Source organism: Brachypodium distachyon, chromosome 2, assembly GCF_000005505.3.
Source record: "Brachypodium distachyon strain Bd21 chromosome 2, Brachypodium_distachyon_v3.0, whole genome shotgun sequence".
NCBI classification, from domain to species: domain Eukaryota; kingdom Viridiplantae; phylum Streptophyta; class Magnoliopsida; order Poales; family Poaceae; genus Brachypodium; species Brachypodium distachyon.
The window spans coordinates 56,606,236-56,623,616 of record NC_016132.3 but is presented as its reverse complement, the minus strand read 5'-3'; the positions used below and the strand labels follow the sequence as shown (position 1 = coordinate 56,623,616).

Sequence of the window (17,381 nt, the reverse complement as noted above, 5' to 3'; positions counted from 1 at the left end):
TGGACCATCACCGTATGAAAGTGAAAACCTGGAGGGAATGAATTATAATTCAGTTATCCTTGATGCCTGCTTGGGCGTCAGCCTTTTGATCCACAAATTCAGGTGTCAGCTTCGCACCGAACTGAAGCCACCGCGGGATTCTTTTCAAAAATTTAAGCTGCTAACAACACGACATGAATGTGACGAGGGGGGGCGACGATGGCGACAGCATCATCGGCGGCCTCTGCAAGTAAACTAGGGGATCAACAATGAATGATGTGTGGAGTGGCAGTTTGGTCAAACACAAAAGAAAATAGCTTTAGCCAGCCTCTCCCTCCTGCGGCAGGATCCGACGGCTCTGCATTTCTAGACGGTGGTAGTTGTCTGGACGGCATTCTTTTTATTTGCAGAGATGGCTATGTCACGGTTGTCTGATCAGCGATGAACAGTTCTCGCTTGCACTCAATATCCTCTAGTTGAATATATACCACTACTGCTACTAAATGAACGTGTTAGTTAATACTCCTTTTTTGTCTGTTAAGACGAGATGTGCCGTTGCTATTTGCATCTCTAATTAGTTTATGGCTCTTGGGTCCACGCCTAATCAAAAGCAAGTTTCTTTCAGTTCTTGGGTCGCAGCTTCTCTGAACTCAACCCACCACATGTTTGCAAAGACCAGATGGTTATGTGGGCCAGTTACTTCCTCGTGATAACAGGATATTATTTGCCGTTTTGTGGCTGGAGAATTTGAGTGCAACGCTTGAGAAACCAAGCATTCACGCTTCTATCGCTGCTTCTGTTTTTCTTTTATAAAACAACCAAGATTTTGGTGGCGCAACAGTTTCAGAAAGCGGTACCGTGAGTTTTACCTTTTGGGGAGGTACTACTATGTTGGTGCAGCCAATTAATAATCTGGATCATGCGCCGACCAGTGTTGCGTTCATCTGAGGAGCAAATTAAATGGTAACTTTGCCACTTTTCTTTACAAGCAAGCTAATAGTAGAGAGTAGGAGCTAGTGTGGGTGTTGGCTTCATTCACATGTAGGCTTTGCTTTTGTGTACACGAACTGTATACACATTAATTCGTTCGAAAAATCTCGGATGGTTCTTTCCTTATTGATTCTTTCGGATCATTGTTCTTTGAGACACAAGTCTTTTTCTTCCGGATATCTTTAAAGCGGCCTTCATTTGGTACCATGTGGTGGCGTAGCAACCAGTAGATGACCCCTCTTCTTTTTTCCTTTCCTTTCTCTTGAGCTTATCTTTTGTTGTTTTCTTTATCCCTGCTCATCGCATTAACATCGCTAATTGCTTGGGGGCAGAAAAACCCTTTTTTAAAACAGTCTGAACTAGAGTCCTTTTTAGGAGAAAGAAAGGAGATCAGTCCTAGATTCGGTTCTTGCTCGTGATCTGCTTGGGAGCTACTCTATCCCCTGTTACGTAAGCATGATATACAGATCCACTTCCCTTTGGGACGGATGCCGCCAACAAAGTCTCATATACTTTTGCCTGTGTAAGAAACAGAATGGAAATTGCGTGGCAACTGTCTCATCGTGCCGGATTATCATGGATGCAAAGCAGCGGATGAGCGAGCAGATCTCTCTGTTTCAGTGGACGACACATCGGACGGAAGCACAAGCTCCACTAGCAAGCAAAGCCGAAGCTATGGCGCAGGGCGTGTCTTGATCGGCGCAGGAGATGGATGCAGGAGTCCAGACTACTGTTTGAAAAGAAGAAGAAAAAAACGTCCAAAAAATCACGGATAAAAGCGCGCCACTACACTGGACTACACGCTGTCGAGCACAGGTGTCACACGATCGGGAGGAGATGAGGTCGCATGCATTGCGGCCGGTTCTTCCCGGCTGGGGTGGATGAGATGAGACACGACGGGCCGAGATTGAGCGAGACCTACCACTGTGCCCGCCAGCAGGGACTGTCGATGGGCCGATCTTTCAGATGTCGGCGTATTTACGTGCGTGTTTGTGTGTGCGCGTGTGTGGACGTGGACAGACGCCGCTCGCTCCCCGATCCAATCCATCGGGGCTCCTTCTCCAGATTCCCGTGCGCGTCCAGATTGCGTTTTGGCCGCAGCCCGAGAGTGGCGTCCAGATTGCCTGCGTTTTTTTGGCCCGGAGCGCGTCGATCTCGTCTCGGCAACGTGCACGTACGCATGCGCCCCAACGCGGCTGGCCTTTGTTTGCCTTTGGCTTATCCTCTGTCCTGCCGCGCGATCCGGCGCCGGGCTCCGGTTGGCTGGCGCTACCGCGCACCGGGGCGAGCCCCCACTTGACTTGTTCTCGCCTCTTTTCTCAGCGCGCCGGGCGCCATATCCACACGAATGAATGGAAAATACACGATAGCCCGGGCCAGGAGGCGGCAGTGCTCCACGTCTGCACACCACGGCCTCTCCTTCTCGTGGCGCACCCGCGCTCCATCATCCATCCCTTGGGTTCCCTCCGCGTTCGCTTATCGGGAATATCGTGACCCTTTTTTTTTTTTGATGTCTCGTGTTTTTCCACTCTGGCGAAAATGGCGGATATTATGGTCGCTGCCTTTTGATGCGACGCGGCTTTGTGCTGCTGGCCGATGGCAACCTGGAAGGCATTTGCTGTGACGCCGTGGCCTTTTTATTTATTTATTTTTATTCGGTGTTTGTTTGGAGATAAGGCTGAAGAAAAGGAGTTTCGATGACAGAAAGCGGGAACAAAATTCTTTCGCCACTTGTCTTTCTTTCTGGTGACTAGATGAGGATCCGACCACTCGTGCCCATAAACCCTCCCCCTGTCCCAACTCAATAGACAAGCTACATACTTAATTCTTGGCATTTGTGTTTCGGGATGAAAGAAACTATTTTTCATACGTGGATAACTACATGAGCAAACACTTAGTTGTTCAAATGAACTGTAATCTTCCAAAAACAAATACTCCATCTATTTCTAGATATAAGATGTCATAATTGTTGAACAATTAGGCATTTTCGATAAATATTAAAATCCAGAACATCATTGCATAAATAATGTAGCATATTATCATGCAAGCTAGACAAGTGAAAGAAGATGATCTAACTAATGACAATAAAACAGTACCACTCCCAAGCCGTCTCACACCATCAACACTCTTGAGTCATCCGGTCGTTTGCTTTGGCTTTCTGTCTTGTTAGTTCTTCGTAGAATTCCCATATGTACCTTTTCCCCCTTAAGGGCCGCTACTCCAGAAGTAAAATCTACGACATGTGGTTGATTGAGTTAGTTTCCTAGCACGCACTTCATTACATAATGGCAAGCTGGGAAAAAAATACTCATCAGTCTGGCATTTTTCATGATTTTTAGAAATAAAATATTTTAAAATATATCTTCATATACATGTTCCGTCTGAAAAATAAGTGACTTGGATTTGCATAAAAAAAGAGAGATTACAGTCAGTGACTTGGATTTGTATATGGAGGGAGTACAGCAAGTTAATCTTTATTTATTTTTTATGTAAATACACATTTGTGCATGACTTGTATGCTAGAGTTGAGCAACCTAGCCAGAAAAATAGGCCGCCCACCCTTCAGGAGCGAGATTTCGAAAAACCAGCGTCAGGGTGTGCCGAGATAGATTTTGTCAAAAAGAAATCACAGCTTACAGTGTGGCATGGACTCCCATCTTGAAATTTCTGTTTCGATGCAAAATGTATCTCTCTCTGCCAGAGACCCCGTGAAGCACCTTGGCGTTTTCTCGAGGAATCGCGCGGAGTCGCAGGCCTGAGTAAACTCACCGGGGCAGCCTGCAACACACGTATCGCAGCTGAGGAAAGTAGAAAGATGAAACGGCGAAAGGCAAACGAGAGAAAAACGCCTCGGAATCACAATCCTCTTTCCCGCAGGTTCATCAGAAATGCTCGTACTACTACGTGCCTGCCCGCCGCTCACTCTGCCGTTGGAAAAGAGAAACAAACGTAGTAAAGGATGGGCGCGAATCAATCAATGAATAAAGACGGACGCGAATCAACGAGGACGGACGGACATGGCGACGGGGCGAGAGCGCAGGCGCAGCAGCGGCAATAAAGAAAGGCTGAGGAAGCGCTGCGTCACGGTCAAACATAGTGGAAAATGCACAATGCACTGCAGGCAGCGCGAGGCCGGGAGGGGAACCCGAGGCGAGACACATGGAGAGACCGCCCGCGCCCCGCAGTCGTCATCAGCACTCACCCGGCCCGGTCGATCGACCCACCCAAACCCAACCCACCGCCCCGCCGCGTCCCTCCGCCGGCCAAGCTGACGACGGATCGCAAGCAAACTGGCCACTTATTTACGGGGGGGCTGTGAATGAATGAATGCTGCCCAACTGCCTCACCGCCCGCGCGCAACGAACAAGGAAGCCGAAGATGCCGAGGAGAATCAACGACGCACGACTAAAATCACATTAGTTTTTCTCGAAGGTTCTTCCAGCTACTGACGATCGGTTCCATGCATGCCCAGGAAGAAACACACACGCTGCTGTTGGAATCGGTTTCCTTCGGAGTAGCTGTTCCAGGAATGCTACTCCAATAATAATTTCTGAGTCGTGTATATGGGGCACTTGTTATTTGGTTGCGTAAGGAACTAAACATCTCGGGGTTTTGTTCGAAGCCACAACCGATGTGATTCTTTAGTGGCCAGCATCAACGAGACAAGGGTTAGCGTCCAAACGGGTCGCATCCCAACCCGTCAGATAAGATCAAAACTAAGCAAGCACACACACACGAGACTCCCTAAGAACGTGTGATGTTTTAGAAACGCATTGCATTCACAATTCGTTTCCCTGCCTTTCCGTTCTTTTTCAGTTCAAGACAGCAATAAAGAGAATCACAAGTTACATGCGTCCAACGCTCAAAATACTGTAATAATGAAAGTGGAAAAACTGCCGCAGCGCAGCAGTAGAAAATAATAATGCCCTTATTTTTCCCCCGCAGGCTTTTCTTTAAAGAGAAAGCTGGCTTTTGAAAGCAAGGGGCATTCATGCACACCACCACAGCCGTTGCATTCATGCTGCCCTGCCCTTCCCTGCTCCTCAGACTACTCGTCCCCGCAGCACCACACGACAGATAAAAAGTTCAAAAAAGAAAAAATTACAGTACTCCAAAACCGATAAAGAAATTATTAAATATCCCTCTGACATCTGGGCCCCCAGCACGGCCCTCAACTCGCAGTCACGACACAGTACGGCCGACTCCGCGGCCCCTCTCGTGTATAAAAGCTCCTCCTCCTGCTATCCCTTTTTCGCACTATCTTCTCCACACCACCAACGGCGCTTCTCCCCGTCCCGCCCCGCCCCGGCCGTTTCCCCTTCTCCGGAGACAACCATGAGGACGCGGAGCGGGTCTCTCTACTCCCCTTGCGGCGGCCGTGAGCCGGCGCCACCGGCGGTCGGGCAGAAGAGGAAGAGGTCGCCGGCGCAGTCCGCCGCCGCCGCCGACGGCGAGAGCCATGGGCGGCGGAAGCGGCAGGCTCCGGGGCTTGACTACCTCGACGAGCTCCCCGACGACCTCGTCCTCTCCATCCTCTCCAAGCTCGCCGCCTCCGCCTCCTCGCCCTCCGACCTCCTCTCCGTCCACCTAACGTACGCCCCCCGCTGCTTTTATTTCAATCAATCTTCAACGGCTTTGTCACGACGCATCTCTCCTCTTCTTCCCCGAATCGCAACGGCTGCGTTGCGTTGCAGTAATGGAAGGTTGAGAGGGGGATGAGATGTTGCGTGGAGAGGCAGACAAGGATGGCTACTGAGGAGAAGCGTTTCTGATCGATCTCTGACGGTTTCAGGTGCAAGCGGCTGAACGGGCTGGGCCACCAGGACATGGTGTTCGCCAACGCTTCGCCGGCGTCGCTCGCCGTGAAGGCGGCCGCGTGGTCGGAGCCCGCGCAGCGGTTCCTCAAGCGCTGCGCCGACGCCGGCAACCTCGAGGCCTGCTACATTCTCGGCATGGTACGTACTACGACGCCATGAACCAATCAATCCCCTTCTACTTGAGTCGATCGACATGCATGTGGCTGACGAGTGTCTGCGTGCAGATCCGGTTCTACTGCCTGGGCAGCCGCAGCGGCGGCGCGGCGATGCTGGCGAAGGCGGCGGTGGGCGGGCACCCGGCGGCGCTCTACTCGCTGGCGGTCATCCAGTTCAACGGCAGCGGCGGCGCCAAGTCGGACCGCGACCTCCGCGCCGGGGCGGCCCTGTGCGCGCGCTCCGCGGCGCTGGGACACGTCGACGCGCTCCGCGAGCTCGGGCACTGCCTCCAGGATGGCTACGGGGTGCGCCGCGACGCGGCCGAGGGCCGCCGCCTCCTCGTCGCTGCCAACGCGCGCGAGCTCTCCCTCGCCCTCGCCAGCGCCAACCACCGCGCCTTCGCCTCGCTCCCCCTCGTCCCCGGCGCCAACGCGGGCGCCGGCGCAGGGGCCGGGTGCCCGCTCCTGTCCGACTTCGGGTGGAGCCTCCCGGAGGCGGAGCCGCACACGGCGAACCTCTTCATGTCCGACTGGTGGGCGTCCCGCGGCGTGCAGGCGACCGCGAAGAAGAGCTCCGGCACCGACGAGGCCGCGGGCGCCGAGGGCGAGCTCCGGCTGTGCTCCCACCTGCGGTGCGGGCGAAAGGAGACGAGGCGGCACGAGTTCCGGCGCTGCTCCGTGTGCGGCGCCGCCAACTACTGCTCCCGCGCGTGCCAGGCGCTCGACTGGAAGCGCGCGCACAAGGTCCAGTGCGTCCCCATGGACCGCTGGCTCCCCGCCGCCGCCGCCGACGCCGCCCAAGCCCAATGACCCGACGACGACCTGAAGCAACATGCAGCAGCAGCAGAGTCTAGCCCTTGGTCCACGGCGCAACCGCTCGACCGGGCGCAGCTACGGCAGGAGTCCCGGAGAGAATGAGGAAGCGTTTCAGGCCTTTTTTCCCCCCTTCGTTTTCTTTTCCCTGCCGTTTCGGCGTCGCCTTGTCACTTTGTCAGACGTATGTATGTACGTATGTGACAACTCCTAGGGAAGAAGAGCAGACGAAGAGATCCGTTTTTTAAGTTTTAACTTCCTCTCTTAAGTTAAGATTTAAAACCGCGGCTCCTTTTAGAAACCCAATCTCGACCGAGTTTTGAGTTTGATACGTTTTTAATTTCTTGTTTCGTTCTGTCTGTCGCTTTGTGTTTCGATGTTTTGGATGGACTCTGCTTGCTCTAGACGAGGAGGGGCGGCACGGGCACCTAGTTTGTTTGTTTTGATTAATCGGTGGCCGTGCCGAGATGCGGTGCGTAGGTTTTTGCCCTCTCGAGGCCCGGGACAAGTTGGAGCTTTCCCTCTGGCTGCTGGTGTTGAACTCTGAGGAGGTGGAATCCATCTAGGCTTCCGCTAAAGTGACGCCGCCTTTTGTTTGTTTTCATTTTACTTATCCTCCATTCCCTAGGTTATATGGAAAGAATACACACCGAGACGATGACGTTGTAGTATCACTAGCCTTCAGCCATCTCTCATCTCTCTGATTCCTCTTAAACAAGAATACGCAACACCCTACAGCTGTAGCTGCAGACTGGACTAGCACCGCATATCTGATTTGTTCCGGCAAACAAAGTAGGCCACTCAAGTCATTTCCGGGAGATCGATGCAAATTTTTATTCTCGACCTAAGTTGGGGAATCACTACTACTCCCACTGATACCATGATAAACGGATACCTAACTTGTTGACCCAACGGCGCCACTGCAACGGAAACTTGAGTAAAATTTTACCAGCCCGAAGATTTTGTGGAGGCGACGGGCAAAAAAAAGGCAGGCTTATTTGGCGTGTTGCGGAGATGCGTTGAGAGTTACAAGGAGCCTCCGGCTCTAAGAATGTGCGTGATTTAGGTGCATCGTGCTAGTAGTATTTTTTCCACGACACGGACATCTGCGGTAGGAGTAGTAGCTAGCGAGAAGCCGAGAACCCTCGATCGGACGTGGACTTTTTGACATCAGAGAAAACGGAGCAGCGGCAGTAGCTCGCGTATTTATTGTCTTGTAGCTGAAACGATGGCACGGGCTCAACTGATGGCCGGGGCCAGGCTAGATCGGATCTACTGCTCGCTCAATTCTCATGTCTATTTCGGTATTTCCTACTCCATATATCTGTGTAACCTGTAGTTCTACGATACCGCTCAAAATTTGAAACATCCAGTATATATATGTTCCTAAATATGGTATCTTCTAGTTTTGTCCTAAAATTAAACTTTTTAAAATTCAATCAAATTTATAGAAAAAGTAACTACTAACATGTACTACGACAGATTTATAAACCTAAGATAAAGTTGTAGATATTGACAGCTTTTTATTATTAAAAAACTTTGTCAAACTTCAAAATATATATAATTGAACAGAAAGCTAGAGCACTTTGTATATTTCAAAACGGAGAGTACGTAGTGCTACATAAAAAATATATTAGAAAAAAACTAAGATACGGAGTACTCCTACAAATATGTAGCACTAGTTATATGTAGAACTAGTAATTACTCCAGCAGCTAGGGTCGGTCAGAAGTTTTGGTGATTTCGGTTGTTCCATCGGTGCGAGCGGCGACCTAATGAAAATTAAAAAGGGCAGGCAAATGTAGACAATTCCTCTTCAATGTACGTATACCATACACATATGGAGTCCGATGAGTTCGCCCACGTATTCGACGATGGATGCCAGATGTCTCCGTGGGCGTCCAGCAATTAAACCCGGCACGTACGCCACCACGTTACAAAATACCGGCCCTTCCTATGATGCATGCACGTTTGACCTTGCCAAGCAACTGCTCCCTCCGTCACGTACACACGCATTCCTAAATCGTCAATTTAGCTAACTAAATATAAATTAAATAATAAAAAGATTATATCATTAGAAAGTTCTTTCGATAAATGGTGTACTTTTTGTTAAGAAACACACATATTTAATTAATCAAATTGATGATCTAAAGATGCGTGCGTGCCTCGTATTATGAGAGTAGATACAGAAAACCCAGAAAAGTTCTCGATCGTGCGCGCGAACTGGTGCCAGGAATCGGATTTTTTTTTTGTTTGTTTGTTCGTGGAGAACCGAGTGTTAGTTGTTCGATTTCTCGATGCTTAATTGTTCTCCCTTATGCAAGCGTGCCGCGACTTTAATCAGGGTTCGGTTGATAATAAATAATAAACATGTGAGGATCGATCATGCGCTTGGTCCACTCGGATCTTCGAGTACCAGCTAGCCCGAGTTCGTGTTGGCTGGTCGGATATTGATTAAAAATGATTTTTATGCAGGGATGAACAAGCAAGCAACATGAGTTGTTGTTTTGTTTACTCCATGATGCATGGATGAATGATTCCATGGGAGTGATTATTAACTTTCTAGAGTCGCTCATGCACGGTGCAATTGATCGAGGCGAGCGAAACCGATTGACCCAAGTAATATTTTTTTGATTTGATAGTATACTACTCCGAGTGATGGTCGACAGTATTGTTTTTTTTCTCCCTATCTGTCTCTTTTTTCACTGCCGTGATTCGGCTTGCTTGGGGTCAAGAGCCCCCAAGGGACCAATTAATTAGCGCTTTTGATGCTCCTCCTTAATGGTTTTGCTCTGATGGTCAACGGCTATCAAGAGACAGCATCTCTTGAGAAGCGTGACTGCCGGTTGCCATCTTGTCTTGCTTGCTGCACTAATTAGCGTTCCGATTAGGGGCTCGTTAATGTTTTGTTATCGTTTGCACATTCCAATCGTAAGCGGCTAGTTGTAGCCTACATAAATGTATTTTCTGTTGGCAAGGCATAGTACTGTATTTGAATCTGCTACCTGCTCTATACAAATTGCTTCCTGTATGTCCGATTGCAACAGGTGTTATTTTTGTATGTACACAAATGGTTTGCTATTGGTAGGGCACAATACTGCTTTTGTGTTCAACTTTATGTGAAGACAGAATTCCATATTTGCCACTGAGAATTTGTCCATATGTCCAAATGCCACTGAAAATTTGACTGTTTCAAATATGCCATTCAAATTTTGTATGTGGTACAAATATGTCACTGCCGTTGGTTGACCGTTAAGTTAATTGTCAGTTATTTCATATTGATCGAAATACCCTAGGGCAGAAAAAAAAACAAAGTTGTACTAAATCGGTGCAAGTAATTCCGGCCGAGGGAGTATATTATTCTGCTGAATCTACTGTGAATTTTGTGATGTTAAGAAAAATGAAGGAAATGCTGCTGAAAATTTTAATTTTTCATGCCAAAATTGTTATTGCTGAAACTTACTCCAAAAGGGTGTCTTACTGACATCTTGAAAACCTGGAATTATAAGTTCTTTAAAATGAGTACTCTGTTGTAAATGGAAAATCAACATATTACATAAGGGCAAAATGTCTTTTCATCTCTTACTTAACGGTCAACTAACGGAAATGGCATGTTTGTACCCCATGCAAAATTGAGTGGCATATTTAGAACATGCAAATTTTCAGTGGCATTTGTGCATATGAGCAAATTCTGAGTGGCAAATATGGAATTATTTCTTACGTGAACTACTATTAGCTGGTTATAACCTCTAACGCGAAGAGTAACAAAAATCTCATATGCGCCAAAAGGAAACGATAGAAAGAAAACAGATCATTTACTGGTGACCTATGTTCATACGAGACTTTCTGTGCAGTCTCTAGAACTTTCACGCCAGCGGTTTTTGCTGTGGATGGCGGAGACATCAGGTGTCATGAGAAAAAGCAAATGAGCAGGCGATGGACATGTCTCAGTTGATTGGGCTAAGCCGGGCACACCCATGTTCAGGCGTTTGACCGAGAGCGCCCTCGCGAGCCAACAATGTTCAGACGTCAAATGTGGGATCTCTCCGATCATTAGATCTCTTCGCCTCTCATTCATCTCTGGACTCTGCTTTTGATCAAGCCTCCAACACTTAATCAGCGCCATATTTTGGGCTCGCTCGAAACGGGAAATTGTGCTTGTAATTTCTGTGTTTCCAAGCAGTAGACCAGACCAGAAGGAGCAAGAACAAGCGTAGACCATCATTCGTTCGTGCAACGGCGCCTTTAGAAAGAAAAGCTTTGGGGGGCAGGAGAAATAAAGGGAGTGCGAAGAACAGGCATCAGTGCGCCGGCCGGCCGGAATAAAGGTGAAAAGGAAGAAACTACGCCCGCTCGCTCGGCCGATCGATCATGCTCCTCCTACGCGCCTTTCTCTCCTTTTCATCTCTCTCTTCCCCCCTTTACTTTCTTCCTTTATTTCTTTCTCTCCTCTGACCCTGATATACTACATTCCTGTGCACTGGCAGGCTATCATGTGCAGCGGCAGAGTGAAAGACTGACCCGAGCTTTGATCCCGATCGACCGGTCGCCATTACGCTATTATTCGATCGCGCGTCGAGCTCGATAGATAGGGCCATAGGGGAATCCAATGGAGGGAGGTGTCGGCAGCAGGCAGCAGCCCTTGCACACCGGAAATACACTACTCCTGGTCTTGTGCAGTAAGTATAGCTCGCTCCCCTTTAAATTGCTGCCCGTCGTCTTGCACGGCGCATTATTGTTGTGGAGTTTACGCGCTGTGCAGAGTCATGGATCGCCAATTCGCCATGCATATGCAGTGGATCGATCGGTCAGAGCAAGCAAAGGTCCAAAGGTTTCGTTGGACGACCGACGGCCGGCACTGGGACGCATTTATGGTGGTCATCACACCGGCATGGCATGGCATTGGCGCTATAGCCAGTTTGAAAGGGAGAGGCTTCAGAATGGCGTTTCCTGGACGTGTCCGTCCTGATCGAACAACACCGTTCGTAGTGTGTATTTGTGTTTTGATCGATCCATTGGTGTGATTGGCAGCAGCAAACGATTTATTGCTGTACCGCCCGGCCGTATATACGGCTCGCCTAGCTAGTCTACATCTACGTACACTCTACGCAGTACTACGTACACACCGCTGGGATCGGAAACGGCCAACAGAAAATTTCAGAGATTTATTATCATAGCCCGGTCACGTCGATGCCTCAGAAAATTTAAATTTCGGAGCCGTGCAACGCCGTCCCCTCCCAGGGAGAACTCGTACTTGACACGACCTGCGGCAGCGGCACGTACCGTGTGTATGTACGTACAGAGCCGTACGTACGTGCGTCCAAATCATCGGGGCCCATACTGACTTTAACTCGCTGGGTTAATTACAGTCTGAAACTTACCCTCTGGGTCTCTCGTTACAGTACAGATAAAAGGGGTGGATAAAAAGGAAGCACGGAGGAGACCCTGAACTTGCGCCGGGGTTTCCAAATTCCATCCGTGCTTCTTTCTTTCTTTCTCTTTCACTTTCTTTTTGGCCCGAGTCCACGCGCACGACTGGAGCAGGCGTGAGGCGCTCCACTGACACGGGGAAGTGAGAACAAAGCTGGGTTAGTAGCTTTTACTTTGCGCCTTGAACGAGTTTGTTTTACCTTTGCTTTGCGTCGCGGGTAATTGAGTTGGGCACTCACTGTCCCTAGCTAAACCCGGCCGGTCAAGAAAGTGGGACGATCGATCCTGAGAATGAAACAGCTGCGAGTGCGGCGGTTCTTGCTGCAGCTAGCTTCGTGGCAATGATGAGATCATGGGTTGAATCTAGCAAATTTGCATTATTCGTTTCTTTTCGGAAACGAGTATCTATCTGATTCTAGTATCCAGTACACTGCTGCTGCTACTGTTAGCCGATGCTGTATGTCTGAGTATTGGTAGTGGCGTATGAATACTGCAAACTACTCCATCCTAAATACTTGTCGTGGTTTTAGTGTAACCACGACAAGTATTTAGAAACGGAGGGAATACCAGCTTAATGCCACCGAATCTAATATGGAATAAAATCCAAGAAAAATAAAGTAAAAACATAGACGATCGAGGAGGCCAGGTAGAAAAATGCGGGTGAAAAGTAGAGAACCGGACAAATACTAGTGGGAGGAGTACAATGAATCCAAGGCAGAAAAGAGGACATATGCCCACCATTCCACATCCTCTGCGCTCGCATCGAATGGCATCCTCATCTTTCTCCCCACAAATTGTTTTAAACAAAGGTTCGTCAAAAAGGAAGACGGGTAAAAAGACGCAAGCTTGAGAAAGAGGCGAAAGGATCTATAGCTAGCGGAAAAGAAACGAAAAGAAAAGCCGTTCCATATTCGATTCCAATTAGCGTGACACAACAAATGGCGCCCGGGTCACCAAAGAAAAAAAGGGGCAGTAAAAAAGGGCTCGTGCTATGCTGGCTGGTAGTACATCGTCGTCAGGGAGATAAGGCTAGCAAGAGACGGCGGCGATCGACATGAAAGGGGGAGAATGTGCGCCGTCGCACATCCACTATAGATCGACTATAGATCGACATTGCATTTTATTCTGATATATGTTGCTATAGCAAGTGGAGCTCGGTTAAAGTGCGGTGGACCTTATAATTTGTTTATTGTCCATCTCTCTCTCTCTCTCTCTGGTCGTCGCACGTGCAAGAGCAAGAGCGGATGTAAGCGTGTGGATCAAGCATCTCGAGCTTAAGCTGCTTTCGCAAGTCATAAGCGCCACTTTGCATGCACCAGAGCTAGCTCGATCTCACTTGTGGCCCCGGTTTAAGCATCAATGTTATGCGCTCTTGATCACTGGACCACTAATGCATGGCCCATCGAGACGATCTAGCTAGCTAGAAACCCCAAATGATATGCATCATCCGGCACACTTTCTAGTTAGATCGAACTCCATCTGTTTCACTCATACACAAGAGATCTCATTTTACATTAATGAAGTTGGGTTTTGTTGGCAGACTCCCGAACATGCTCATGATAATGGCTCTTCCGATTTCTGATCCACCGTCCGTCCGTGCAGCCTATGGATCCAATGCTGTTTTTTTCATGGAAAGAGATGACCCCTCTAACGTACCAACAAGCGTGTCGTCAAAGCCAAAGGAGACTAAAAGCGTGTAAGTGGGGGTTTACTCTGTTTGTGTATGCCTGCGCCTGCCTTAGCTTATTAGCTAGGACTACTTTACTGACTTATTACCAGCAGCAGCAGATGCTGGCCGGCTTGAGATCAACCTAGCAGTGAAAGGTAAAGCAACATTGCATTTCAAAAAAATTAAGGGGGTTAATTATGTTTAACGCATGCATGGTTAATTAGGAACAAGTCATGCATGGTCTGCACATTTTTTGTTGCACGCAGGAGGATGCAGGCAAGAAGCACAAGAGATTAATCAGGTGGGGAAGAAAGCAACATGACAGGAATCAATGCTAGCTAACTAAAAATCTGATCTGCCAGACAAGCAAAGGAGATTTCTTGCTGCTTTTGTTTATGGAGGAGGGACGACTAGCTAGATAGGATGTACAGCAGAGATGCTTCTAGCTAGAGGTACCACCCCAATGTGTCTGTGTGTGCCCTCTGGCTGCTACTGTTCTGGGTTTATGTTTCTGCATGTACAGTGCTAGTGCATGAGAAGAAAATGAGGTTACTTAATCAAGGGGAAAAGGGTTTTCAAAAAGGAAGTGTGGTCGCTTGCTCCACATCCCATGCAGGGAGAAAGAGAGAGATCTGTCCTCTTAGCTAGGAGCTTAAGCTGTTTGTTGATTAATTAGCATGGCCAACCAAACGGATAATAAGCTGTTCGCTGATCAATTAGCATGGCCAACCAAACGGATAAGGGCAAGTCCATTTTCTTCAGAAAAGAACTGCTATAGGACATGATAACCATTGATCAAGCTAGGTGTTGGGTTTTCCATTCTGAAAAATTCAGTTATAATTTGATGAGAGAGGGCTTAATTAAGCTTAACCAGGCAAACAACTACTGACAGTCTCCAAGATAATTAACCTAGTTCATGCATGGACGTGCATTGCAAGGTCATGAACTCATGGTTGGCATTTGCTTCTGACCGACTTTACACAGCAAATATTGCTACTCCAGTAAAACAGCATGCAGTACTTGCTGCTGGCTATCACGTCAGTTTGCTAGCTTGCCTGTGAGTACTACTGTAGTACTGTGAGTACCCAGTACAGTTATTATTAGCAGGTACAGCGAGTAGCCAAAAGGCTGCAACGCCTTTAACCACACACCACGCCGGCCGGCTGCTGGCCTGAACTACGTCGCTAGCTTGGCTACCAAATCAATCTCGGTCGTCTGTCGAAATAGGCATATGCACAATGCAGGCGTGCAGAGCCACTAGAGCTTCTTCTTCTCTGACACGGCACACATGATGTGGGGCCACGCGGGCATGGCATGTCATTGCATTGCATGTTCGTCGCCAAAGATGGATTAGAACGCACGAAAAGCACACTCTCACTGGCTACCGGCCTGTTGCTTAGATTGCAGGTTGGCGATCATGCATACGGTGTAGATCGTCCTTTTCAAGTTAATTTGTCGTGTGAAACTAGCGCTGTAGCTAGCTTGAGGACAAATCGAAATGAAACATATATTGTGCATAGTACCGAAAACAAGAAAACACTATCATTGTGCTTCAGTGTCTGAAACAAAGGAGAAATAATTGCATTGATCGTTCGATCCTACAGTATATAGCTAGATAAGCAGAAAGAGGGGGGAGAAAACAAGAAAACATTCTCAAGCCATGCATCACCAATCAATTTCCAGTTACCAAACAAAAGTGGTTATACCAATTAATTTGAGATCTGCTTACTCTGACTACCTTTTAGCCTTTTCTTCTTCTAAAAGCTAAACACAAGTAGTACTCGAAAAAGCTAAAGTTTTTGATTAGTTTTGGCGCAGCAAAGGGTACCAGGATTGAAATTGGGGGGCTCGCTCAGGTTTGGCTGCCTGCCTGCATGCATGGTGCATGTGAGGCCAATGCAAGGACATGCATCAAGTCCAAAAGCGGTGGCGAGGAGGGGGGGGGGGGGGGGGGGTTGGTTGAGTTTTGTACTCTAATGACACTACCTAACCAGAGGGCCAGATGCAGTCCTAGGAACCAAGGAGGTGTGGCCCCTGATCAACTCAAGTCAACAACATGTAGTACCTGTTGCTGTGTCCAGTTACTCAGCTTCCTTGCTATCTCAGCCAAAGCAATGCATGCAGCTATGGCTAAGCTAGCCGGGAGCATGCATGCATGCGCCAGGAAAGCTAGTGTTGGGTGTGGGCAAAGGGAGAAAGGCATGCTGGCCAGGCCACCAGCAGCTAGCTGCACAGGGCTTAGCTGCTAGCTTGCTTACTTACAAGTGCAAAATACTAGTACACGACGAAGTTAATGGAGCAATGATGATCAAGCTCCAAGTGATCTTGATCGAGTGATTAAGCTAGCTTCACAGCTCATGCAAATGCAAATGATGGGAGATCACATGCAAAGCTAGCATGCATTTGGCTGACCCTCCCGGCTGCCGGCGTGCCATCAAATGGGCCAGGCACAAGCAGCAGCTCGGTCAAGTATAGTGTAGCTAGCGTGTTAATTAATCAGTGAATTAATCATCCATGTATGCATGCTCTCTTGGCCTCTAGCTAGCTAGCTAGTCTCGATTCGTACGTGTTGGCCGGTGTCAGCGCTTGCTTGCGTGAGACATGTATGAATGCGTTGGAACGTACGCTACAGTGAAGCTTTGGTACGTGAGGGCCGGGCCGGTGCATTGCACATTGCAGCGCACCATCCTTGGTTTGAAATTACGGTTCATGCAGGTACAAAAAAACAAAGGCCGGCGTTGCTGTCCATCGACCAGCAGCTAGCCCAACACGTACGCCAAGAGCCTCAGATGTTATCCATCCATCTCTTGTTATACTCACTCCGTCCAACAAAAAAGTCTCAAGTTTGTTAAAAATTAAGTATATCTAAACATGATTTAATGTATAGATGCATTTAAATTTAGTCAAAGTTTAGATATCCTGCTGCACAATACGTATTTCGGGCGCCCATCTCTCTCTTGGGTCAACACAGAGAGAACTAAGTGTCGCTGGCTCCCGAAAAAGGGACCGGAGGTAGGAGAAGTCGACTACCCGCCGTTTTACCGTCAGATGCAAGCTAAATTAAGGCTACTGACCTTCTTGATTGAATCTCGATTGATCGATCAGTCGGCGTAAATGGAGATGTGCGTACATGTCCACATTAACCGACCAAATCGCTAACTTGTTGTGTCCACATTTCTACACGTGTCCACCGTCCACCGTACGAGGAAGACGATATCTGGCTCCCTTAATTAAGCCCTGTTTGGACTAACACCGGCACACCGGCCACAATATTTACACAGAGCAAACTCACCAGAAGCTGGCGTGTATTTGTGGCTGGTAACAATTACTCCAGGTTATGCTGCTTGCAACGCACTCGATCGATGATATTGCAAGCAAGGAAGGAGGAGACATGGGACATGGAGTGGTGATGAGGCGTGACGGCCGTGTCAGACGCACGGCGAGAGGAGGCCCCGGCCCCGCCATAGCCTTCGTCCGGCCGGCTGCTCCTGTAGCCATATAGCCGTAGTAGCTCGTCGATCGTAGCTGGC

The 17,381-nt window shown here is 48.5% G+C and overlaps 1 protein-coding gene and 1 long non-coding RNA gene across 2 annotated transcripts; both read left to right on the top strand.

Annotated features, from left to right (window-relative positions):
* Positions 1-5,208: 5,208 nt before the first annotated feature.
* On the top strand, positions 5,209-7,104 carry LOC100823153 (F-box protein At1g67340). Its single transcript, XM_003567366.4, has 3 exons — positions 5,209-5,561; positions 5,762-5,924; positions 6,011-7,104. Exons 1-3 carry the CDS (start codon positions 5,305-5,307, stop codon positions 6,749-6,751), a joined length of 1,161 nt encoding a protein of 386 aa, XP_003567414.1. The 5' UTR covers positions 5,209-5,304; the 3' UTR covers positions 6,752-7,104.
* Positions 7,105-13,778: 6,674 nt separating this feature from the next.
* On the top strand, positions 13,779-14,469 carry LOC112271093. Its single transcript, XR_002963935.1, has 3 exons — positions 13,779-13,878; positions 13,965-14,006; positions 14,118-14,469. It is a non-coding gene; the product is annotated as an uncharacterized LOC112271093 (long non-coding RNA).
* The last annotated feature ends 2,912 nt before the right edge of the window (positions 14,470-17,381 follow it).